Genomic DNA, 27,153 nt, shown 5'->3' with positions numbered 1-27,153 from the left:
AACCCTACACCCATTCCAATTCACATACCACCCCGACAGATCCACAGATTACGCAATCTCAATCGCACTCCATACTGCCCTTTCCCACCTGGACAAAAGGAACACCTATGTGAGAATGCTGTTCATTGACTACAGCTCATTGTTCAACACCATAGTGCCCACAAAGCTCATCACTAAACTAAGGATCTAGGGACTAAACACCTCCCTCTGCAACTGGATCCTGGACTTCCACTCTGATCCTCAACACCGGTTCCCCTCAGGGGTGCATGCTTAGTCCCCTCCTGTACTCCCTGTTCACCCACGACTGAGTGGCCATGCACGACTCCAACAACATCATTAAGTTTGCTGATGACACAACAGTGGTAGGCCTGATCACCGCCAATGATGAGAAAGCCTATAGGGAGGAGGTCAAAGACCTGTCAGTGTGGTGCCAGGCCATCAACCTCTCCAGGATGTGAGCAAGACAAAGGAGCTGATCGTGGACTACAAAGAAAGGAGGGCCGAACAGGCCCCCATTTACATCGACATGGCTGAAGTGGAGTGGGTTGAGAGTTTCAAGTTCCTTGGTGTTCACATCACCAAAAAACTGTCATTGTCCAAACACACCAAGACAGTCGTGAAGAGGGCACGACAACACCTTTTCCCCCTCAGGAGACTGAAATGATTTGGCATGGGTCCCCAGGTCTTCAAAAAGTTCTACATCTGCACCATTGAGAGCATCCTGACCGGTTGCATCACCACCTGGTATGGCTACTACTCGTTATCTGACCGTAAGGCGCTACAAAGGGTAGTGCGTACGGCCCAGTACATCATTGTGGCCAAGCTTCCTGCCATCCAGGACCTATATACCAGGCAGTGTCAGAGGAAGGCCCAAAAATTTGTCAGACTCCAGCCACCCTAGTTATAGACTGTTCTCTGCTACTGCATGTCAAGAGGTACAGGAGCACCAAGTCTAGGTCCAAAACAGCTTCTTACCTCCAAGCTATAAGACTGCTGAACAATTAATCAAATGGCCACCCAGACTATTTACATTGACACCCCCTTTGTTTTTACACTGCTGCTATTTGGTGTTTATCATCTATGCATAGTGACTTTACCCCTACCTACATGTGCAAACTACCTCGACTAACCTGTAGCCCCGCATATTGACTCAGTACCAGTGCCCCTTGTATATAGCCTCCTTATTGTTATGTAATTCTACTGTTTCAGTTTTTATTTTTACCTTATTTTTATTGAGTAAATATTTTCCTAACTCGATTTCTTGAACTGCCCTGTTGGTTAAGGGCTTGTAAGTAAGCATTTCACGGCGCATGTGACAAATAACATTCGATTTGATTTTAACCCTAAACCTTAGCCACATAGCTAACATTAGCTTTAACCAACTTGCTAACTTTAGCAACAACAAATTGGAATTTGTAACATATCACACATTTAGCAAATTCTTAACATATTGTATGAATTGCAATTCGTAACATATCATATAAATTGTAATTCGTAACATATCATACATAATGTATGATGGACATCCACAAATGAATACATACCATACGAAAGATAACATATCATACATAATGGATGATGGACATCCACAAATGAATACATACCATACGAAACATAACATATCATATTAATTGGAGTCTCCTGGATTTACTTTTACCATGTAGCGTCTGCCCCTGAGTCCAGGTTACTTGTTGTGTTTACAGATATTGTGAAGCAACTTCCATGTGTATTCACTTACCATGCATATTAGCGCTACAGAAAACATTATTATTCAGGAAGAGACCATGCCTTTAATTGATGAAGAGAACTGTATTAAATTGGTGAAGCCACACACACACACACACACACACACACACACACACACACACACACACACACACACACACACACACACACACACACACACACACACACACACACACACACACTGACCTGTGTGCGTCCTCCGGTGTGCTTTTAGATGGGAGCTCTTGGTGTAGACCTTATTGCAGCCCTCAAAGTCACACCTGTGGATGCGTCTCTTCTTGGAGTCGGGCGACTCTGACCTCCGGGGGCGGCGTATGCTCTCAATACTGAATGGTGACATGGAACTGCAACAAGAGAGAAAATGGTGGATCATAAGAGGAGCATCTTCAGCATCTTTCATTTACATTACTAATTTGGATATTAACTGTAAGACAATGATCCATTCTTAATGAGTAAAACCCAACATGACATCTTTACTGTGTACGCCTTGACTACCGTAATTCTATCAATAGTGCCATTATATTAATTGAGGCAAGTAGATTTCTGATAATGCATATAGGAGTATCTATTCAACATATGGTGGAGAATGTAGACTGAAAAGCAAACAATCTTTTGAAGTATCTTTTGAACTATCGGGTAACTTTCCCTTCCCTTGGATACACATGTACATTTATCCTTCAAAAACATCCTAGCACTTGTATGTAATGTTTGACACATTTCACCCAAGGTCAGTGCTATCCGGGATCCTTGGATGTCCCTACCCTAAACTTGAACCTTAACCACTACCCTTACCCTAACCATAACCACAACCGTTATCTAACCCTAACATTAACCCTTACCTTAACCATTTTACATGTCAACTTCAATGGGTAGGGACATCCCAAGGATCCCAGATAGCACATACCTTTCAAGCAAGCTCCAATTACTCCAATAGAAATACCTGGAAATAGATTCAAGATCATATTTCACAACATGTTATGACATGTTCATTCAGAGATATTGTTAAAACATTTCAACTGACTTTAGATGGTGCTCTTGCACCTTGTTAGAAACCCCCACAACCCACTGGGCACAGATGGGTTATTCCACGTTAGTTTAACATATATATTTTTTAATGATATGGGAACAACGTTGATTCAACCAGTGTGTGCCCAGTGGGACGGCACAGGAAACTGGATGAGGTAAGACTGTTATTTTGACCATTCCTATAGGTTTATCAATCATCTGAAGACAGTTTCATATTTATTTTATTCATGCAGTTCAATAAACATAATGACTGTTGTGTTGTCTATATCATCCATTACATTTTCCATGACATTTCCTTTCAAAATTAGTAGTCAGTACATGGAGAACAATTTATCACAATTAAGCCACTAGCTAGAGTATGTGTGTGTGTGTCTGTGTTGGGAAATGCAGACAGTATTGACATGTGTCATCAGCAATATGTGCTTCCAGTAATGGTTAGCAGTTCTGCTTAGCTCACATACTAAACAATCACTCTACTAACACAACGCTACGGTCATGTTGCACACACATGCGTGCCCTTACACACACGCGCACACACACACACACACACACACACACACACATACACACACCCACACACAGCTAAATAGCTACCCGGACTATCTGCATTGACCCTTTTTGCCTCATCACATGCGGTACGCTGCTGCTACTGTTAATTATTTATCATTTTGCCTAGTCACTTTACCCATACCTACAGTACCAGTCAAAAGTTGACACACCTACCCATTCAAGGGTTTTTCCTTATATTTACTATTTTCCACATTGTAGAATAATAGTGAAGACATCAAAACACTGAAATAACACATATTGAATCAAGTAGTAAACAAAAAAGTGTTGAACAAATTCAAATATATTTAAGATTTTATAATCTTCAAAGTAGCCACGACCTTGATGACAGCTTTGCACACTCTTGGCATTCTCGCAACCAGCTTCACCTGGAATGCTTTTCCAACAGTCTTGAAGGACTTCCCACATATGGTGAACACTAGTTGGCTGCTTTTCCTTCACTCCGCGGTCCGTCTCATCCCAATCCATCTCAAGTGGGTTGAGGTCGGGTGATTATGGAGGCCAGGTCATCTGATGCAGCACTCCATCACTCTACTTCTTGGTCAAATAGCCCTTACACAGCCTGGAGGTGTGTTGGGTCATTGTCCTGTTGAAAAACAAAATGATAGTCCCACTAAGCGCAAGCCAGATGGGATGGCGTATCGCTGCAGAATTATGTGGTAGCAATGCTGGTTAAGTGTGCCTTTAATTCTAAATAAATCACAGACAGTGTCACCAGCATAGCACCCCCACACCATCACACCTCCTCCTCCATGCTTCACGGTGGGAACCACACATGCAGAGATCATCCGTTCACCTACTCTGTGTCTTGCAAAGACACGGCGGTCAGAACCAAAAATCTCAAATTTGGACTCATCAGACCAAAGGACGAAATTCCACCAGTCTAATGTCTATGGGCTTTTGAGTGGCACAGCGGTCTAAGGCACTGTATCTCAGTGCTTGAGGCATCACGACACACCCTGGTTCGATTCCAGACTGTATCACAACCGGCTGTGATTGGGAGTCCCATAGGGCGTCCCACAATTGGCCCAGCATAGTTAGGGTTTGGCCGGGGTAGGCCGTCATTGTAAATAAGAATTTGTTCAATCTGACTTGCCTGGTTAGATACAAATTGCTTGTGTTTTTTGGCCCAAGCAAGTCTCTTCTTTTTATTGGTGTCCTTTAGTAGTGGTTTCTTTGCAGCAATTTGACCATGAAGGCCAGATTTACGCAGTCTCCTCTGAACAGTTGATGTTGAGATGTGTCTGTTACTTGAACTTTGTGAAGCATTTATTTGGGCTGCAATTTCTGAGGCTGGTAACTCTAACGAACTTATCCTCTGCAGCCGAGGCAACTCTGGGTCTTCCTTTCCTGTGGCGGTCCCCATGAGTGCCAGTTTTGTCATAGTGCTTGATAGTTTTTGCAACTGCACTTGAAGAAATGTTCAAAGATATTGAAATGTTCCATTTTGACTGAACTTCATGTTTTAAAGTAATGATGGACTGTCATTTCTCTTTGATTATTTGAGCTGTTCTTGCCATAATATGGACTTGGTCTTTTACCAAATAGGGCTATCTTTTGTATACCACCCCTACCTTATCACAACACAACTGATTGGCTGAAACGCATTAAGAAGGAAAGAAATTCCACAACATAACTTTTAACATGGCACACCTTTTAAAACACTTAAGTGAGCAGGCCTTTCTAATCGACCTGGCCCGGGTATCCTGGAAGGATTTTGACCTCATTCCATCAGTAGAAAATGCCTGGTTATTCTTTAAAAGTGCTTTCATCACCATCTTAAATAAGCATGGCTGATTCAAAAAATGTAGAACTAAGAACAGATATAGCCCTTGGTTCTCTCCAGACTTGACTGCCCTTGACCAGCACTAAAACATCCTGTGGCGTACTGCATTAGCATCAAATAGCCCCCGCGAAATGCAACTTTTCAGGGAAGTTAGGAACCAATATACAAAGTCACTTAGGAAAGCAAAGGCTAGCTTTTTCAGTCAGAAATTTGCATCCTATTTGACCCTCTCTTTCTAAAAGTATCCACCGCAATTGTTGCAACCCCTATTACTAGCCTGTTGAACGGCTCCAGTGCACACTTTTTACTACAAACAAAACAAACTGGGTCTCAATGAGGTTCCAAGCTGAGGGTAGAACCCTTCCTCTCTTGCGCCACTGTCACAACCCACCTTTGCGCAGCTGATGCTGGCTAGTTAACCTCTATGGGCTAGGTGGGACGCTTGCGTCCCACCTACTCAACAGCCAGTGTAATCCCGTGGCGCGATATTCAAATACCTTAGAAATGCTATTACTTCAATTTCTCAAACATATGACTATTTTACAGCATTTTAAAGGCAAGACTCTCATTAATCTAACCACACTGTCCGATTTCAAAAAGGCTTTACAACGAAAGCAAAACATTAGATTATGTCAGCAGAGTACCCATCCAGAAATAATCAGACACCCATTTTTCAAGCTAGCATATAATGTCACATAAACCCAAACCACAGCTAAATGCAGCACTAACCTTTGATGATCTTCATCAGATGACAATCCTAGGACATTATGTTATACAATACATGCATGTTTTGTTCAATCAAGTTCATATTTATATCAAAAACCAGCTTTTTACATTAGCATGTGACGTTCAGAACTAGCATACCCACCGCAAACTTCCGGTGAATTTACTAAATTACTCACGATAAACGTTCACAAAAAACATAACAATTATTTTAAGAATTATAGATACAGAACTCCTTTATGCACTCGCTATGTCCGATTTTAAAATAGCTTTTCGGTGAAAGCACATTTTGCAATATTCTGAGTAGATAGCCCGGCCATCACAGGCTAGCTATTTTGACACCCACCAAGTGTGGTACTCACCAAACTCCGATTTACTATTAGAAAAGTTTGATTACCTTTGCTGTTCTTCGTCAGAATGCACTCCCAGGACTTCTACTTCAATAACAAATGTTGGTTTGGTTCCAAATAATCCATAGTTATATCCAAATAGCGGTGTCTAGTTATTCTATTTCTGTGTTTAGTTTATTGGGTTGACCTTCAATTGGAGGCAGCTGTTCCTTGTTGCCTCTAATTGAAGGTCCTATTTAGTTGGGGTTTTTTCATGGGTTTTTGTGGGTAGTTGTTCCGTGTTTAGTGTTTAGCCTGACAGGACTGTCTTCGTCGTCATTGTGTCATTATTTTGTTTTGTGTTCACCGTCCTTCAATAAAAGAAGATGAGTTCATACATTCCTTGGTTCCATCTTTACGGTGAACGTTACAAATGGCCACCTGACTATTTACATTGACACGGTAAGGTCTACACTTGTTGTATTCGGCGCATGTGACAAATATAGTTTGATTTGATTTATCTTCAGTTTGGTCTATGATTAGTAGATGTGGTTAAGTGGACAAACAAATCTGGATCTAGCCTAGCAAAAGCAGCTCTGCTCAACTATTGGCAAGGATTTATTTATTGTACATCCATTCACCATGAGATGGTTTATTCTGCATTCAACATTTCTGTTGCATGAGAGGTGAGCACCTATCAGATCCCCCTGCTGTCCTTCACCCCTCAGTGCAGTCTGCTGACCATCGCTGAGGCCAGGAAGAATTCCGCCAGCAGAAGTAGGAGCTATGTTCATCGCCATGCAACACTCTACAGACTGAGGTAGACTATGTAGCAACTGACTCACAGGCAGTCAGGCAGGCAGAGACACACACGCAGACACATTTGACTTGAACGTATATTGACAGCACTCTACTCAGAGGTAGCCTCTCCCTTCCCATCCCATTCATCTCCCTTTCTCTACCCTAGTTAACCTGTTAGGGCTAGGGGGCAGTATTGACACGGCTGGATAAAAAAACATACCCGATTTAATCTGGTTACCACTCCTACCCAGTAACTAGAATATGCATATACTTATTACATATGGATAGAAAACACCCTACATTTTCTAAAACTGTTTGAATGGTGTCTGTGAGTATAACAGAACTCATTTGGCAGGCAAAACCCTGAGACATTTTCTGACAGGAAGTGGATACCTGATGTGTTGTATTACCTTTAAACCTATCCCATTGAAAAACACAGGGGCTGAGGAATATTTTGGCACTTCCTATTGCTTCCACTAGATGTCACCAGCCTTTACAAAGTGTTTTGAGTCTTCTGGAGGGAGATCTGACCGAACAAGAGCCATGGAACGATGATGGCCCATTAGACACCTGGCGCGCGAGTTCATGTTGGGTACCCTCGTTCCAATACGTTATAAAAGAGTATGCATTCGTCCACCTTGAATATTATTCATGTTCTGGTTAAAAAAGGCCCTAATGATTTATGCTATACAACGTTTGACATGTTTGACATTAGATTATGTCAGCAGAGTACCAAGCCAGAAACAATCAGACACCCATTTTTCAAGCTAGCATATAATGTCACAAAAACCCAGAAGACAGCTAAATGCAGCACTAACCTTTGATGATCTTCATCAGATGACACACCTAGGACATTATGTTATACAATACATGCATGTTTTGTTCAATCAAGTTCATATTTATATCAAAAAACTGCTTTTTACATTAGCATGTGACGTTCAGAACTAGCATACCCCCCGCAAACTTCCGGGGAATTTGCTAACAATTTACTAAATTACTCACGATAAACGTTCACAAAAAGCATAACAATTATTTTAAGAATTATAGATACAGAACTCCTCTATGCACTCGATATGTCCGATTTTAAAATAGCTTTTTGGTGAAAGCACATTTTGCAATATTCTAAGTACATAGCCCAGCCATCACGGGCTAGCTATTTAGACACCCGGCAAGTTTAGCACTCACCAATATCAGATTTACTATTATAAAAGTTTGATTACCTTTTGTTGTCTTCGTCAGAATGCACTCCCAGGACTGCTACTTCAATAACAAATGTTGGTTTCGTCCAAAATAATCCATCGTTATATCCGAATAGCGGCGTTTTGTTCGTGCGTCCCAGACACTATCCGAAATGGTAAATCAGGGTCGTGCGCATGGCGCAATTCGTGACAAAAAAAATCTAAATATTCCATTACCGTACTTCGAAGCATGTCAACCGCTGTTTAAAATCCATTTTTATGCCATTTTTCTCGTAAAAAAGCGATAATATTCCGGCCCGGGAATGTCCATTTAGCTAAACAGAGGAAAGAAAACAAAGCTTTCGGTCGACGCGGGCACGAGCCTGAGTCTCACAGTACTGTAACCAGCCACTACCCAAACGCGCTACTTTGTTTCAGCCAGAGCCTGCAAAGCCACGATTCAGCGTTTTGCCGCCTTCTGAGAGCCTATGGCAGCCGTAGGAAGTGTCACGGGACAGCTAAGATCCTCACTCTTCAATAAACAGAGACAAGAAGAACGACACCTTGTCAGACAGGCCACTTCCTGCATGAAATCTTCTCAGGTTTTTGCCTGCCATATGAGTTATGTTATACTCACAGACACCATTCAAACAGTTTTAGAAACTTTAGGGTGTTTTCTATCCAAAGCCAATAATTATATGCATATTCTAGTTACTGGGCAGGAGTAGTAACCAGATTAAATCGGGTACGTTTTTTATCCAGCCATGAAAATACTGCCCCCTAGCCATAACAGGTTAAAAATGTTTTCGAATAGTAATTTTGTAAATTGTAGCGCTGATTCACCGGATGCATTTGAGGGAAAATATTTTCTGAACGTCACGCGCCGATGTAAAATGCTGTTTTTATATATAAATATGAACTTTATCGAACAAAATAATGCATGTATTGTGTAACATGATGTCCTAGGAGTGTCATCCGATGAAGATTGTCAAAGGTTAGTGCTTCATTTAGCTGTTTTTTGGTTATTTGTGATGCATGTGGTTGGTCGGAAAATGGCGGTGTGGCTATTTTGCCCATGTACTCTCCTAACATAATGTAATGTTTTGCTTTTGCTGTAAAGTCTTTTTGAAATCAGACAATGTGGTTAGATTCAGGAGAAGTGTATCTATAAAACGGTGTAAAATAGTTCTATGTTTCAGAAAAAAAAATTATTAGATTTGGTTATGGTTAGGTTATGAATATGGCGCTCTGATTTTTCGCTGGATTTTGATCCCGCATGCGGGACCAGTGTTTCAAGAGTTAAATATGGCCTCCAATTAAAAGCAACGAAGAACAGCTGCTTCTAATTGAAGGCCAAACCAAAAAACCCCTGAACATAGAATTAGACTAAATAGACACAGACATAGAAATATACTAACATAGAACATTGCCCAAAAAACCCCGAAACACACTAAACAAACACCCCCTGCCACGCCCTGACCAAACTACAATAACAAACAACCCCTTTTACTGGTCAGGACGCGACAATTAGATTAGTTATTTTGGATATATTATGTTCTATATAAGTTTACAGTGCCTTCAGAAAGTATTCAGACCCCTTGACTTTGTACACATTTTATTACGTTACAGCTTTATTCTAAAATGGATTAAATACATAAAAATTCTCAGCAATCTACACAATACCCTATAATGACAAAGAAGAAACTTTTATTTTGCAAACCTATTTAAGAAAAAAACGAAAATAACTTATTTACTTAAGTATTCAGACCCTTTGCTATGAGACTCAAAATTGAGCTCAAGTGCATCCTGTTTCCATTGATCATCCTTGAGATGTTTCTACAACTTCATTGGAGTCCACCTGTGGAAAATTAAAATGATTGGACATGATTTGGAAAGGCACACACCTGTCTGTATAAGGTCCCAGTTGACAGTGCATGTCAGAGCAGAAACCAAGCCATGAGGTCGAATCAGCTCCGAGACAGGATTGTGTCGAGGTACAGATCTGGGGAAGGGTACACAAAAATTTCTGCAGGAACAGAGTGGCCTTCATCATTCTTAAATGGAAGAAGTTTTGGAACCACCAAGGCTCTTCCTAGAGCTGGCCGCCCGGCCTAACAGGGCAATCGGGGGAGAAGGGCCTTGGTCAGAGAGGTGACCAAGAATCCGATAGTCACTCTGATAGAGCTCTAGAGTTCCTCTGTGGAGATGGGAGAAACTTCCAGAAGGACAACCATCTCTGCAGCACTCCACCAATCTGGCCTTTATTGTAGAGTGGCCAGACTGAAGCCACTCCTCAGCAAAAGGCACATGACAGCACACTTGGAGTTTGCCAAAGGGCACCTAAAGACTCTCAGACCATGAGAAACAATATTTTCTTGTCTGATGTAACCAAGATTGAACTATTTGGCCTGAATGCCAAGTGTCACATCTGGAGGAAACCTGGCACCACCACTACGCTGAAGCATCGTGGTGGCAGCATCATGCTGTGGGGATATTTATCAGCGGGAGGGACTGGGAGACTAGTCAGGATCAAGGCAAATATGAACAGTGCAAAGTACAGAGAGATCCTTGATGAAAACCTGCTCCAGAGCACTCAGGTCCCCAGACTGGGGTGAAGGTTCACCTTCCAACAAGACAATGACCACACAGCCAAGACAACGCAGGAGTGGCTTTGGGACAAGTCTCTGAATGTCCTTGAGTTGCCCAGCCAGAGCCCGGACTTGAAACCGATCGAACATCTCTGGAGAGACCTGAAAATAGCTGTGCAGCAATTCTCCCCATCCGACCTGACAAAGCTTGAAAGTATCTGCAGAGAAGAATGGGAGAAACTCCCCCAATCAGGTGTGCCAAGCTTGTAGCGTCCATACCCAAGAAGACTCGATGCTGTAATCACTGCCAAAGGTGCTTAAACAAAGTACTGAGTAAAGGCTCTGAGTACTGATTTGTAATGCATTTCTAAACATTTCTAAAAACCTGTTTTTGCTTTGTCATTATGGGGTGTTGCGTGTAGATTGTTGAGAGAAAAAAAAATGTAATCATTTTTTAGAATAAGGCTGTAATGTAACAAAATGTGGAAAAAGTCAAGGGGTCTGAATACTTTCCCTAGGCCCTGTATATTAGTTTCGGGTTCATCTAATCCCAACCTGACAGTGTGCCTTTCAACAAATCTATTTTATTTTCCAACCCACCTGACCAACGCCATTGCTTTGTGTTTGTGGTTAACTCCAGCAGCTCCTCCATGTGATCCAGCACCATTTTCCTGTCATTTAGATCCTGCTGAAACTGTCCACTATCAGCCAGGTGAGGATGCTCTACCATGGAAAGAAAGGGCTGTTGTAGCATCACAATGGTTTACGTTTTCCCTACAAGCAATGGCTTGTCTTACTTTTGATATTACCCTAATAAAATGTAGAAATGATTGTGATGGTTTTTTATGGTGTGGCTATTATTAAGCTTTAGCTACTGCAGGCACTCCAACTGACTCAGACAGTTGAATTTGAGGTGAGAAAGACTGTTTCAGGCTAACCAGAGTTACTCCTATACTTTAACAATATAGTGCTTATCTCCATACAAAATATTCAGGTCGAAAATGTACAAATTACCCTCCTTCTGTATACGCTGTAGACATCTGACATAAATATAAAATGCACATGTCTATCTCCTCGGGATTAAGCCTAAGCTTCTCTTCCTTTATATATACTACAGTACCAAAGGTATGTGGACACCTGCTCGTTGAACATCTCATTCCAAAATCATGGGTATTAATATGGATTTGGTCCCACCTTTGCTGCTATAACAGCCTCTACTCTTCTAGGAAGGATTTCCACTAGATGTTGGAACGTTGCTGCCCGGACATGCTTCAATTCAGCCACAAGAGCATTAGTGAGGTTGGGCACTGATGTTGGGCGATTAGGCCTAGCTCACAATTCATTCCAAATCCATTCCAAAGGTGTTTGATGGGGTTGAGGTCTGGGCTCTGTGCAGGCCAGTTAAGTTCTTCCACACCAATCTAGACAAACCATTTCTGTATGGACCTCGCATTGTGCACAGGGGAATTGTCATGCTGAAACAGGAAAGGGCCTTCCCCAAACTGTTGCCACGAAGTTGAAAACGCAGATCCGTCTAGAATGTCATTGTATGCAGTAGCGTTAAGATTCGGGACTAAGGGGCCTAGCTTGAACCATGAAAAACAGCTTCTTACGTTGCTTCCAGAGGCAATTTGGAACTTGGTAGTGAGTGTTGACACCGATGGCAGACGATTTTTATGCGTTACGTGCTTCAGCACTCGGCGGTCCCGTTTTTGTGAGCTTGTGTGGCCTACCACTTAGTGGCTGAGCTGTTGTTGCTCCTAGACATTTCCTCTTCACAATAAAAGCATGTACAATTGACCGGCACATTTAATGAACTGACTTGTTGGAAAGATGGCATCCTATGACTGTGTTACTTTGAAAGTCATTGAGCTCTTCAGTAAGGCCATTCTCCTGCCAATGTTTGTCTATGGAGATTGCATGGCTGTGTGCTCGATTTTATACAGCTGTCAGCAACGGGTGTGGCTGAAATAGCCGAATCCACTAATACAGAGTTAGCGTTAGAATCCTACTCATTCAAGAGATTTTCTTTATTTTTTACTATTTTCTACATTGTAGAATAATAGTGAAGACATCAAAAGTATGAAATAACACATATAGAATCATGTAGTAAGCAAAATAAGATTCTTCAAAGTAGCCACCCTTTGCCTTGATGACAGCTTTGTACAATCTTGGCATTCTCTCAACCAGCTTCATGAGGTTGTCACCTGGAATGGATTTCAATTAACAGGTGTGCCTTGTTAACCTGTTAGGGCTAGGGGGCAGTATTGACACGGCTGGATAAAAAAACATACCCGATTTAATCTGGTTACCACTCCTACCCAGTAACTAGAATATGCATATACTTATTACATATGGATAGAAAACACCCTAAATTTTCTAAAACTGTTTGAATGGTGTCTGTGAGTATAACAGAACTCATTTGGCAGGCAAAACCCTGAGACATTTTCTGACAGGAAGTGGATACCTGATGTGTTGTATTACCTTTAAACCTATCCCATTGAAAAACACAGGGGCTGAGGAATATTTTGGCACATCCTATTGCTTCCACTAGATGTCACCAGCCTTTACAAAGTGTTTTGAGTCTTCTGGAGGGAGATCTGACCGAACAAGAGCCATGGAACGATGATGGCCCATTAGACACCTGGCGCGCGAGTTCATGTTGGGTACCCTCGTTCCAATACGTTATAAAAGAGTATGCATTCGTCCACCTTGAATATTATTCATGTTCTGGTTAAAAAAGGCCCTAATGATTTATGCTATACAACGTTTGACATGTTTGAACGAACGTAAATATATTTTTTCCCCTCGTTCATGACGAGAAGTCCGGCTGGCTTAGATCATGTGCTAACAAGACAGAGATTTTTGGACATAAATGATGAGCTTTTTTGAACAAAACTACATTCGTTATGGACCTGTGATACCTGGAAGTGACATCTGATGAAGAGAATCAAAGGTAATGGATTATTTACATAGTATTTTCGATTTTAGATCTCCCCAACATGACGTCTAGTCTGTATCGCAACGCGTATTTTTCTGGGCGCAGTGCTCAGATTATTGCAAAGTGTGATTTCCCAGTAAGGTTATTTTTAAATCTGGCAAGTTGATTGCGTTCAAGAGATGTAAATCTATAATTCTTTAAATGACAATATAATATTTTACCAATGTTTTCTAATTTTAATTATTTAATTTGTGACGCTGACTTGACTGCCGGTTATTGGAGGGAAACGATTTCCTCAACATCAATGCCATAGTAAAACGCTGTTTTTGGATATAAATATGAACTTGATAGAACTAAAAATGCATGCATTGTCTAACATAATGTCCTAGGAGTGTCATCTGATGGAGATTGTAAAAGGTTAGTGCATCATTTTAGCTGGTTTTATGGTTTTGGTGACCCTGTCTTTGAATTGACAAAACATTACACACAACTCTTGTAAATGTACTGTCCTAACATACTCTAAATTTATGCTTTCGCCGTAAAACCTTTTTGAAATCGTAAAACGTGGTTAGATTAAGGAGATGTTTATCTTTCAAAGGGGCGTAAAATAGTTGTATGTTTGAAAAATTTGAATTTTGACATTTATTTGGATTCAAATTTGCCGCTCTTGAAATGCACCTGCTGTTGATGGAGTGCACCACGGGGGGGACGCTAGCGTCCCACCTAGCCCATAGAGGTTAAAAGTTATATATTTTTTAACCTGTTAGGGCTAGGGGGCAGTATTGACACGGCCGGATAAAAAACGTACCCGATTTAATCTGGTTACTACTCCTGCCCAGTAACTAGAATATGCATATAATTATTGGCTTTGGATATAAAACACCCTAAAGTTTCTAAAACTGTTTGAATGGTGTCTGTGAGTATAACAGAACTCATATGGCAGGCCAAAACCTGAGAAGATTCCATGCAGGAAGTGGCCTGTCTGACAAGTTGTGTTTCATCTTGGCTCTTTTATTGAAGACTGAGGATCTTTGCTATAACGTGACACTTCCTACGGCTCCCATAGGCTCTCAGAGCCCGGGAAAAAGCTGAACGATATCGAGGCAGCCTCTGGCTGAAACACATTATCGCTTTTGGCAAGGGGCCGATCAGAGTACTATGGGCTTAGGCGCGTGCCCGAGTCGACCCCATGCTTTATTTTCTTTCGTCTGTTTACCTAAACGCAGATTCCCGGTTGGAATATTATCGCTTTTTTATGAGAAAAATGGCATAAAAATAGATTTTAAACAGCGGTTGACATGCTTCGAAGTACGGTAATGGAATATTTAGAATTTTTTTGTCATGAATTGCGCCATGCTCGTCACCGTTATTTAACCTTTCGGATAGTGTCTTGAACGCACGAACAAAACGCTGCTATTTGGATATAACGATGGATTATTTGGGACCAAACCAACATTTGTTATTGAAGTAGAAGTCCTGGGAGTGCATTCTGACGAAGACAGCAAAGGTAATAACATTTTTCTTATAGTAAATCTGACTTTGGTGAGTGCTAAACTTGCTGGGTGTCTAAATAGCTAGCCCTGTGATGCCGGGCTATCTACTGAGAATATTGCAAAATGTGCTTTCACCGAAAAGCTATTTTAAAATCGGACATATCGAGTGCATAGAGGAGTTCTGTATCTATAATTCTTAAAATAATTGTTATGCTTTTTGTGAACGTTTATCGTGAGTAATTTAGTAAATTCACCGGCAGTGTTCGGTGGGAATGCTAGTCACATGCTCGTCACATGCTAATGTAAAAAGCTGGTTTTTGATATATGAACTTGATTGAACAAAACATGCATGTATTGTATAACATAATGTCCTAGGGTTGTCATCTGATGAAGATCATCAAAGGTTAGTGCTACATTTAGCTGTGGTTTGGGTTTATGTGACATTATATGCTAGCTTGAAAAATGGGTGTCTGATTATTTCTGGCTGGGTACTCTGCTGACATAATCTAATGTTTTGTTTTCGTTGTAAAGCCTTTTTGAAATCGGACAGTGTGGTCAGATTAACCTGTTATGGCTAGGGGGCAGTATTTTCACGGCTGGATAAAAAACGTACCCGATTTAATCTGGTTACTACTCCTAAATTGAAGTTTTTTTTATTTTTGAGGAATTTGTAATTCGCGCCACGCCTATCATTGGATATTGGAGCAGGTGTTCCGCTAGCGGAACGTCTAGATGTAAAGGAATCTCTCAGGTTTTGACCTGCCATTTGAGTTCTGTTATACTCACAGACACCATTCAAACAGTTTTAGAAACTTTGGAGTGTTTTCTATCCAAAGCCAATAATGATATGCATATTCTAGTTACTGGGCAGGAGTAGTAACCAGATTAAATCGGGTACGTTTTTTTATCCAGCCGTGAAAATACTGCCCCCTAGCCATAACAGGTTAACTACCCTTCAGACGAGCTTCAATGCCATACAACTCTCCTTCCGTGGCCTCCAACTGCTCTTAAATACAAGTAAAACTAAATGCATGCTCTTCAACCGATCGCTGCCTGCACCTGCCCGCTCGTCCAGCATCACTACTCTGTACGGTTCTGACTTAGAATATGTGGACAACTACAAATACCTAGGTGTCTGGTTAGACTGTAAACTCTCCTTCCAGACTCACATAAAACATCTCCAATCCAAAGTTAAATCTAGAATTGGCTTCCTATTTCGCAACAAAGCATCTTTCACTCATGCTGACAAACATACCCTCGTAAAACTGACCATCCTACCGAGCCTCGACTTGGCGATATCATTTACAAAATAGCCTCCAATACCCTACTCAATAAATTGGATGCAGTCTATCACAGTGCCATTCGTTTTGTCACCAAAGCTCCATATACTACCCACCACTGCGACCTGTACGCTCTCGTTGGCTGGCCCTCGCTTCATACTCGTCGCCAAACCCACAGGCTCCAAGTCATCTACAAGACCCTGCTAGGCAAAATTCCCCCTTATCTCAGCTCGCTGGTCACCATAGCAGCACCAACCTGTAGCACGCGCTCCAGCAGGTATATCTCTCTGGTCACCCCAAAGCCAATTCCTCCTTCGGCTGCCTCTCCTTTCAGTTCTCTGCTGCCAATGATTGGAACGAACTACAAAAATCTCTAAAACTGGAAACACTTATCTCCCTCACTAGCTTTAACCTGTTGGGTCTAGGGGCAGCATTTGCACGTCTGGATAAAAAAAAATGTACCCGATTTAATCTGGTTACTAATCCTACCCAGTAACTAGAATATGCATATAGTTATTATATATGGATAGAAAACACTCTAAAGTTTCCAAAACTGTTTGAATGGTGTCTGTGAGTATAACAGAACTCATTTGGCAGGCAAAACCCTGAGACATTTTCTGACAGGAAGTGGATACCTGATGTGTTGTATTGACTTTAAACCTATCCCATTGAAAAACACAGGGGTTTAGGAATATTTTGGCACTTCCTATTGCTTCCACTAGATGTCACCAGCCTTTACAAAGTGTTTTGAGTCTTCTGGAGGGGAGATCTGATCGAACAAGAGCCATGGAACGGTGATGTCCCATTAGACACCTGGCGCTACTTCATGTTGGGTACCCTCGTTCCAATACGTTATAAAAGGCTATGCATTCGTCCACCTTGAATATTATTCATGTTCTGGTTAAAAAAGGCCCTAATGATTTATGCTATACAACGTTTGACATGTTTGAACCGAACGGAAATATATTTTTCCCCTCGTTCATGACGAGAAGTCCGGCTGGCTTACATCATGTGCTAACGAGACGGAGATTTTTGGACATAAATGATGAGCTTTTTTGAACAAAACTACATTCGTTATGGACCTGTGATACCTGGAAGTGACATCTGATGAAGAGAATCAAAGGTAATGGATTATTTACATAGTATTTTCGATTTTAGATCTCCCCAACATGACGTCTAGTCTGTATCGCAACGCGTATTTTTCTGGGCACAGTGCTCGGATTATTGCAAAGTGTGATTTCCCAGTAAGGTTATTTTTAAATCTGGCAAGTTGATTGCGTTCAAAAGATGTAAATCTATAATTCTTTAAATGACAATATAATATTTTACCAATGTTTTCTAATTTTAATTATTTAATTTGTGACGCTGACTTGACTGCCGGTTATTGGAGGGAAACGATTTCCTCAACATCAATGCCATAGTAAAACGCTGTTTTTGTATATAAATATGAACTTGATAGAACTAAAAATGCATGCATTGTCTAACATAATGTCCTAGGAGTGTCATCTGATGGAGATTGTAAAAGGTTAGTGTATCATTTTAGCTGGTTTTATGGTTTTGGTGACCCTGTCTTTGACTTGACAAAACATTACACACAACTCTTGTAAATGTACTGTCCTAACATACTCTAAATTTATGCTTTCGCCGTAAAACCTTTTTGAAATCGTAAAACGTGGTTAGATTAAGGAGATGTTTATCTTTCAAATGGTGTAACATAGTTGTATTTTTGAAAAATTTGAATTTTGACATTTATTTGGATTCAAATTTGCCGCTCTTGAAATGCACCTGCTGTTGATGGAGTGCACCACGGGTGGCACGCTAGCGTCCCACCTAGCCCCAAGAGGTTAAGCTCCAACTGTCAGAGCAGCTCACAGATTACTGCACCTGTACATAGCCCATCTATAATTTAGCCCAAACAACTACCTCTTTCCCCTACTGTATTTATTTATTTTATTTATTTTGCTCCTTTGCACCCCATTATTTCTATTTCTACTTTGCACTTTCTTCCACTACAAATCTACCATTCCAGTGTTTTACTTGCTATATTGTATTTACTTCGCCACCATGGCCTTTTTTTGCCTTTACCTCCCTTATCTCACCTCATTTGCTCACTTTGTATATAGACATATTTTTCTACTATCTTATTGACTGTATGTTTGTTTTACTCCATGTGTAACTCTGTGTTGTTGTATGTGTCAAACTGCTTGCTTTATCTTGGCCAGGTCGCAATTGTAAATGAGAACTTGTTCTCAACTTGCCTACCTGGTTAAATAAAGGTGAAATAAATAAAATAAATGGTCTGAGAGTCTTTTAGGTCCTTTTGGAAAACTCCAAGTGGACTGTCATGTGCCTTTTACTGAGGAGTGGCTTCGGTCTGGCCACTGCACCATCAAGGCCTGATTGGTGGAGTGCTGCAGAGATGGTTGTCCTTCAGGAAGTTTCTCCCATCTCCACAGAGGAACTCTGGAGCTCTGTCAGAGTGACCATCGAGTTCTTGGTCACCTCCCTGACCAAGGCCCTTCACCCTCGATTGCTTAGTTTGGCCGGGCAGCCAGCTATAGGAAGAGTCTTGGTGGTTCCAAACTTCTTCCATTTAAGAAGGATGGAGGCCACTGTGTTCTTGGAGACCTTCAGTGCTGCAGAAATGTTTTCGTACACTTCCCCAGATCTGTACCTCGACACAATCCTGTCTCAGAGCTCTACAGACAATTCCTTCGACCTAGGGGCTTGGTTTTTGCTCTGACATGCACTGTCAACTGTGGGACCTTAAATAGACAGGTGTGTGCCTTTTCCAAATCATGTCCATTCAATTGAAGTTACCACATATGGACTCTAATCAAGTTGTAGAAACAAGGATAATTAATGCAAACAGGATGTAGCTGAGCTCAATTTCGAGTCTCATATCAAAAGGCCTGAATACTTCTGTAAATATACATTTGCACACATTTAAAACATTTTTTTTCGCTTTGTCATTATGGGGTATTGTGTGTAGATTGAGGAGCAAACATTTTATTTAATCCATTTTAGAAGAAGGCAGTAATCTAACAAAATGTGGAAATTGTCAAGGGGTCTGAATACATTCTGAATGCACTGTATGTTATCCAAAAGTGTCTGGTATGGTCATTTATTATCAAGATCAGGGGTAAAATATCCCTGGGCTGTCCAAATTTGAAACTGTAACTAAATCAAGTCAATCGGAGGGATTGAGTTATTTGCCAGAAGGGAATGGTCCAGAATCGAACCCACGTAGGCCTTTAATAACACAGTAGGCCTATATTTACGCACCTGGACCACTCCAGGCCACAATTGAACTACATTTTGACAGTTCATTCGTAACCTTAGGATACACTAGACACTTTTACGTCATAGCCTAGTGGAGACCAATAGCTATCTTGTGTTATTAAGCTATATAAAACAACGGTTGTTGATGTGTATGGCTGCATTTCAGATAGATTTTAATGTTGCAGTAATAGAAGCTAGGCCTAGCTTTTTGAGCAAGCGAGAGAAGAATATAATTTTGATAGCAAGCTCTGATACCAATGACTCAATTGCCCCCACATGGAGAGAAAGAGTTCTGCTCAAATTCTCAGCAACAAAAGAGTGATCAAGTTAAGATCTGACATCTGTAGCTATGGAAACACAATTTTCCTAGTATAACATCAGGGTATATAAGAAAGTGTAACACTGGTGTCACAGTTGAAAAGCAGCATAAATGCAGAGTACTGTATGCCTGTGTCCAAAATGGCACCCTATTCCCTATTTGGTACTATGTAAGGGAAAGTGAGTCATTTTGGAAGAGGGAAACTGGTGTATTTACTGAGGGAACATCATTAGTGGGGGTTTAACACAGGAACACAGTCCTGGAATAGTTTCCCTAACAGTTAGTCTAAATAACAGGGTGTGTGTGTGTGTGTGTGTGTGTGTGTGTGTGTGTGTGTGTGTGTGTGTGTGTGTGTGTGTGTGTGTGTGTGTGTGTGTGTGTGTGTGTGTGTGTGTGTGTGTGTGTGTGTTCTGTGTTTCCTACTAGTTAAACTTAATTACAGTGCAACACCGACAATATTATTAGTCTGGCCAGTCTGACGGGTAACGGTACAGAGTCTGGGCAGGGACATATGACTGTAGTTCTGTGTCTGGAACTTTATGGCTTTAGGGCAGGAGAGCAGACGATGAAGCCTTGGTTCTGATCATCTGAATGGGCTTCAAAGGCAACTATCTCTCACAGTCTCACATGAGAATTAGACGTTCATCCATGTTTCTCAAACAAAACATTTTTGTTGTTCCAAAAGTCACATTTCGAAGTGTTAAAGGTTACTTTTAGGCATTGACACTGACATCTTAAGGTTAGGTATTAAATCAGAATGGTTAAGGTAAGGTTTAAGGTTTGGGATAGGCTTAAAACACACTATACATACAGTGGTTGCTTCTGAAAGTTTTGCGATTATGCTGCGGGACTTAGAGGTAATTTGTGGTTTAGTACGATACCCTGCGTCACTACTTCATTGCTCCAGACCAGCGCAAGGGGGAGTTAGAGCACTGATTATGCTTTTGGGTCCCAAGGGCGCTACTGTGTCTCTGTAGTACTGTAGCCTTCTCCCGACCGGTCACACTGAGCAGCGCCTTAGTGGCGCAGCAAGCTGAGTTGCTACAGATGCTAGTTCAATACCCGTGCTGGCCTCGACTGGGACATCCATGAGATGACTGTAGGTTTTTGGTTTCTCTCCCTCTAAAAACAGAAATAAATAATTCTAAATAACAAACTGGACCCCCACCCCACCCCACTGGGTAGCACAGAGCAACACTTTATGGGGCATTGCACTAATAATGGCTCTGACTAAGGAAACGGTCCCGCTGTTCTTAGTGGCAGTCTGCACATTCAAACTAAAACAATGTAACTAATAATGGCACAAAAAATGCCCCTTAGATATTAATTCGGAGGGCAGATATTATTAAAGCATTAGACCTCTCACTAAAGGCATCACTCAAAAGATACTTAAATCCAAACTGGATTTGACGAAAAATGACATGAAAAGCACACATTTGTAAATCCGCAAACTCTAAAAGTAATTGGAAAGGTAGATACAAATTATTTGTGACATTGTGGTTACAATATAGAATGTAAACAAGATGTATACAAGATGCTGTGTTTTATTTATGCCACAACTGGTGGCATTTTGAAAGCAGGTTTTCAAACACTTGTACCTCGATTTAGCATGACAATAGACTCTTTATAGCCCGGCTACTGTAGGTGTGAAAGTCAACCTTTCCATTACTCCTCACCCCGCCCCAAACTCCACCCTTAACACAGTTATCATTCAAAACGAGCTGTTTTTCCAAAAAAACATTGACATTGCGAACAAAGCAAACAGACAAAATGGACATCGTTTTTATCAAGTCAGCTTCCTTCTATGGTGCTACCCGTTCCAGGGTTAGGACCTTAAACAAAAGACGACTTGAAAATGAGCCGGAGCTGAGAGGATCACCAAAACTGAAGGTATTTTGGTTTAAGTGCATTTTCTTTCAAACAAATGATATAGCCTATCAATATGTAGGCATACCGTGTAATAAAATCGATAATTAAATAAAGGTTGAATAAAAAACAAAACAATTATTGTGTACTAAAAACGTGAACATGTTTTTGCAGAGCATACAACCATGCCGACAACCACCTGTGGAGATCAGTGGACAAAGGGCTGGACAACGAATGGTTGCCAAGAAAGCGATTAGTTTTGCTAGATTCTTAAAATGTGTGTGCAGCATGTGTGTGTGTTGGAGTCACTTTTAATTCTTAATTGATCTAACATTTCTATCATAGGCCTCTGTAATCGATGGGGGCTCTGGGCGGTACCATTCTGCTAATCTGATGAAGGTGCAAATGGATCAGATTCAAACTTTGAAGACCGTGATCGAGTCATTGAAGGAAGACCAGCAGAAAGACAAACTTTATCTGAGGGCAGAGATATGGGCGACAGCTGATGCATTGGTCCAGAGCCAGGCGGCATTGGTGGATAGTCAGGCGGAGGATGACGCGTTGAAGAGTGCGAGGAACGAGATGGAGTCACAATCCATGCCAGGCACACCTGTGAGCGCTGGAACTCCACCTCCGACAGGCAGAGTCAACATACCTGGCAGGTTCATCAGGTCGTCGGTTCACCCTGACATTTCCATTCCTCTTCGGACAACAGACCTTGACGAACTGCTCACCAGGCACAGCAAGGGCCGTCCGGACCATAATGCTGTTCTGCTATAGCCAAATAAACAAATGCACGTGGCTTATATCTTCAATTATCCAAAGGCAAAAGTGTGTGCAGTATTTATTTGTCAGTAATTTTATGCTTTCGTTAATAAAATAATGATAAAAATACTCTTTCAAAATGCTGATGTTTATTTAGTTATGGATCCATAACGAATTACTATGGGATTAACCTCACTAGGGTAGGGGGCAGCATTCGGAATTTTGGATGAAAAGCATGCCCAAAGTAAACTGCCTGCTACTCAGGTCCAGATGCTAGGATATGCATATAATTGGTCGATTTAGATAGAAAACACTCTGAAGTTTCCAAAACTGTTAAAATAATGTCTGTGAGTATAACAGAACTGATATGGAAGGCAAAAACCTGAGGAAAATCCATCCAGGAAGTACTATTATTTTGAAATGCCTGTTTTTCCAATGAAAGCCTATCCAACATACAAAGACTTATGACGCAGTTCACGATCCCTATGGCTTCCACTACATGTGGCCAGTCTTTAGGCATTGTTTCAGGCTTTTACTCTGAAAAATGAGGGAGAAACACCACTTTCAATGAGAGGACAGTGGAAATTTCCAGACATGAGTCCTGCGCATGACCGGGATCATGCCTTTCTTGTTTTTCCTTTTCTATTGACGAAGCTATTGTCCAGTTGAAATATGATCGATTATTTATGACAAAAACAACCTGAGGATTGATTATAAACATCGTTTGACATGTTTCTACAAACTTTTATTAGATTTTCCATCTGTCTGTTGTGACCGCGCTTTGTTCCAATGGATTGCTGAACAAAACGCACCAACAAAACGGAGGTTTTTGAATATAAAGAGGGACTTTATCGAACAAAATGAACATTTATTGTGTAACAGTCTTGGGAGTGCAATCATATGAAGATCATCAAAGGTAAGTGATACATTTTGATCGCTATTTCTGACTTTTGTTACTCCTCTTCTTGGCTGCTAACTTTTTGTAATGATTTGTCTGCTGGGCGCTGTTCTCAGATAATCGCATGGTTTGCTTTCGCCATAAAGCCTTTTGAAATCTGACACAGCGGTTGGATTAACAAGAAGTTTATATTTTAACCTGTTAGGGCTAGGGGGCAGTATTGACACGGCTGGATAAAAAACGTACTCGATTTAATCTGGTTACTACTCCTGCCCAGTAACTAGAATATGCATATAATTATTGGCTTTGGATAGAAAACACTCCAAAGTTTCTAAAACTGTTTGAATGGTGTCTGTGAGTATAACAGAACTCAAATGGCAGGTCAAAACCTGAGAGATTCCTTTACAGGAAGTGGCCTGTCTGACCATTTATTGTCTTTCTTTGACATCTCATTCCATTACAAAGGATCTCTGCGGTAACGTGACACATCCCACGGCTCCAATAGGCTCTCAGAGCCCGGGAAAAACCTGAATGTCGTCATTCCAGCCCCAGGCTGAAACACATTATCGCCTTTCTCAAGTGGCCGATCAAGGGACTGTGGGCTTAGGCGCGTGCACTGGCCGCCCCCGTCTTTGTGTTTTTTCCTCTGTTTTCCGAAAAGGAGATTCCCGGTCGGAATATTATCGTTTTTTTACGAGATAAATTGCATAAAAATTGATTTTAAACAGCGGTTGACATGCTTCAAGTACGGTAATGGAATATTTAGAATTTTTTGTCACGAATTGCGCCATGCGCACGACCCTGATTTACCATTTCGGATAGTGTCTAAACTTGCCGGGTGTCTAAATAGCTAGCCCGTGATGGCTGGGCTATGTACTTAGAATATTGCAAAATGTGCTTTCACCAAAAAGCTATTTTAAAATCGGACATATCGAGTGCATAGAGGAGTTCTGTATCTATAATTCTTAAAATAATTGTTATGCTTTTTTGTGAACGTTTATCGTGAGTAATTTAGTAAATTGTTAGTAAATTCCCGGAAGTTTGCGGGGGTATGCTAGTTCTGAACGTCACATGCTAATGTAAAAAGCAGTTTTTTGACATAAATATGAACTTGATTGAACAAAACATGCATGTATTGTATAACATAATGTCCTAGGGTTGTCATCTGATGAAGATCATAAAAGGTTAGTGCTGCATTTAGCTGTGGTTTGGGTTTATGTGACATTATATGCTAGCTTGAAAATGGGTGTCTGATTATTTCTGCCTGGGCACTCTCCTGACATAATCTAATGTTTTGCTTTCGTTGTAAAGCCTTTGTGAAATCGGACAGTGTGGTTAGATAAACGAGAGTCTTGTCTTTAAATAGCTGTAAAATAGTCATATGTTTGAGAAATTGAAGTAATAGTATTTCAAACGATTCAAAAATCGCGCCACTGGATTAGACTGGCTGTTACGTAGGTGGGACGAATTCGTCCCGCCTAGCCCATAGAGGTTAAAAGATTTAGATGCACTATTGTAAAGTGGTTGTTCCACTGGATATCATAAGGTGAATGCACCAATTTGTAAGTCGCTCTGGATAAGAGCGTCTGCTAAATGACTTAAATGTAATGTAAATGTAATGTAATCTTCTGGGTTTTTGTGACATTATATGCTAGCTTGAAAAATGGGTGTCTGATTATTTCTGGCTGGGTACTCTGCTGACATAATCTAATGTTTTGCTTTCGTTGTAAAACCTTTTTGAAATCAGACAGTGTGGTTAGATTAACGAGAGTCTTGTCTTTAAATAGCTGTAAAATAGTCATATGTTTGAGAAATTGAAGTAATAGGATTTTTAAGGTATTTGAAAATCGCGCCACTGGATTACACTGGCTGTTACGTAGGTGGGACGATTACGTCCCGCCCAGCCCATAGAGGTTAACTGGTGTATAACATTTGTATGTTTACTATGAGAATTTCTGTTTTGTTGATTTTCACGCTCTGCAATTTCACCGGATGTTGTTTGAGACAGTGGATTACTGAACAAAACGTGCTAACAAAACTGAGGTTTTTGGATATAAAGAGGACTTTATCGAAGAAAACAAACATTTATTGGGTAACTGGGAGTTTTGTGAGTGTAACCATATGAAGATGCGTCAAAGGTAAGTGACTAATTTTATTGCTATTTCTGACTTTTGTTACTCGTCTACCTGGCTGGTTACTGTTTGTAATGATTTGTCTGCTGAGCGCTGTTCTCAGATAATCACATGGTTTGCTTTCGCCGTAAAGTATTTTTGAAATCTGACACCGTGGTTGGATTAATAAGAAGTTAATCTTTAAACTGATGTATAACACTTGTATGTTTCATTAATTTTTATAATGAGTATTTCTGTTTTTGAATTTGGTGCTCTGCAATTTCACTGGATGTTGGCCAGGTGGGACGATAGCGTCCCACACCCCCTAGAGAGGTTAATAATATAATGCTAAAATACTCTTTCAAAATGCAGATGTTGATTTAGATATGGATCCATAACGAATTACTATGGGAATAAATATCACTGAATTACAGAAATATTAGAACAAAGTTTTCTAATGATGGTAAAAAAATTTATGCTTACTGGAAAATACTCTTTCAAACACACATGGTCACGTTGTACAGCACCATTATGGCTATTAGCAGGTAGCTGGACAATAGACTTGCCTAGAAGGAGGGTAGGGGGAGAGTTCTATCGTCAAATGTATTTCTTAGTTAAGTTGGCTGTATCACAACCGGCCGTGATTGGTTGCAATTTCAGTTTAATCCACAAGAAAAGACAACTAAACAAATAATACCACAAAAAGTATTGTTATTATTATGTATCACATCTGACCGTGATTGGGAGTCCTCTAGGGCGGCGCACAATTGGCCCAGCATTTCTATCCCTCTAAAAACAGAAATAAATATTTTGGCCTTTACAAATATTATTTTGGCCTTTATTCAGATTACAATCACTCAATAAAACATTTTTGAAAACGAAATAACCTCCAAAATATCATTTCACGCTGCTCTGAGAAAAGCATGGGGACTGTCTTGATAAATCAATGAGATTTATCCATTTGGGTATCGGTTAGACTACAATTACACAATTAGGGTGGAGAACTGTTATGCTCTTAGTGTAACCTTTGTTTAACCTCTTAGTGACCCTTTGAGACAGGATCACGTTAACCGGATCGTTTGACAAAATAGCATGGCGCGAAATTCAAAACAGCAAAAATATCATAATTTCAATTTCTCAAACATACGACTATTTTACACTATTTTAAAGATACACTTCTCCTTAAAACCTTTTTAGGGACTAGCGGAACGCTAGCGGAACGCCTCACCAATATCCAATGGTAGAGCGTGGCGCGAAATACAAATACCTAAAAAATGCTATAACTTTAATTTCTCAAACATATGACTATTTTACACCATTTTAAAGACAAGACTCGTTAATCTAACCACATTGTCCGATTTAAAAAAGGCTTTACAGCGAAAGCAAAACATTAGATTATGTCAGGAGAGTACCCTGCCAAAAATAATCACACAGCCATTTTCAAAGCAAGCATA

At 40.6% G+C, this 27,153-nt stretch overlaps 1 protein-coding gene across 1 annotated transcript in view; it reads right to left on the bottom strand.

Moving 5' to 3' along the window:
* Positions 1–27,153, bottom strand: part of klf12b (Kruppel like factor 12b) — a 232,040-nt gene that overhangs the window by 14,868 nt on the left and 190,019 nt on the right. Inside the window, exon 5 of the mRNA XM_014163779.2 lies at positions 1,933–2,090. Within this exon, the coding sequence (XP_014019254.1) occupies positions 1,933–2,090 (158 nt within the window). The remainder of the gene's footprint in view (positions 1–1,932; positions 2,091–27,153) is intronic.

The sequence above is a fragment of the Salmo salar genome, chromosome ssa21 (assembly GCF_905237065.1).
Source record: "Salmo salar chromosome ssa21, Ssal_v3.1, whole genome shotgun sequence".
In the NCBI taxonomy this organism is placed as follows: domain Eukaryota; kingdom Metazoa; phylum Chordata; class Actinopteri; order Salmoniformes; family Salmonidae; genus Salmo; species Salmo salar.
The sequence above is the reverse complement of the archived record's forward strand: the minus strand, read 5'-3'. Positions and strand labels throughout refer to the sequence as shown.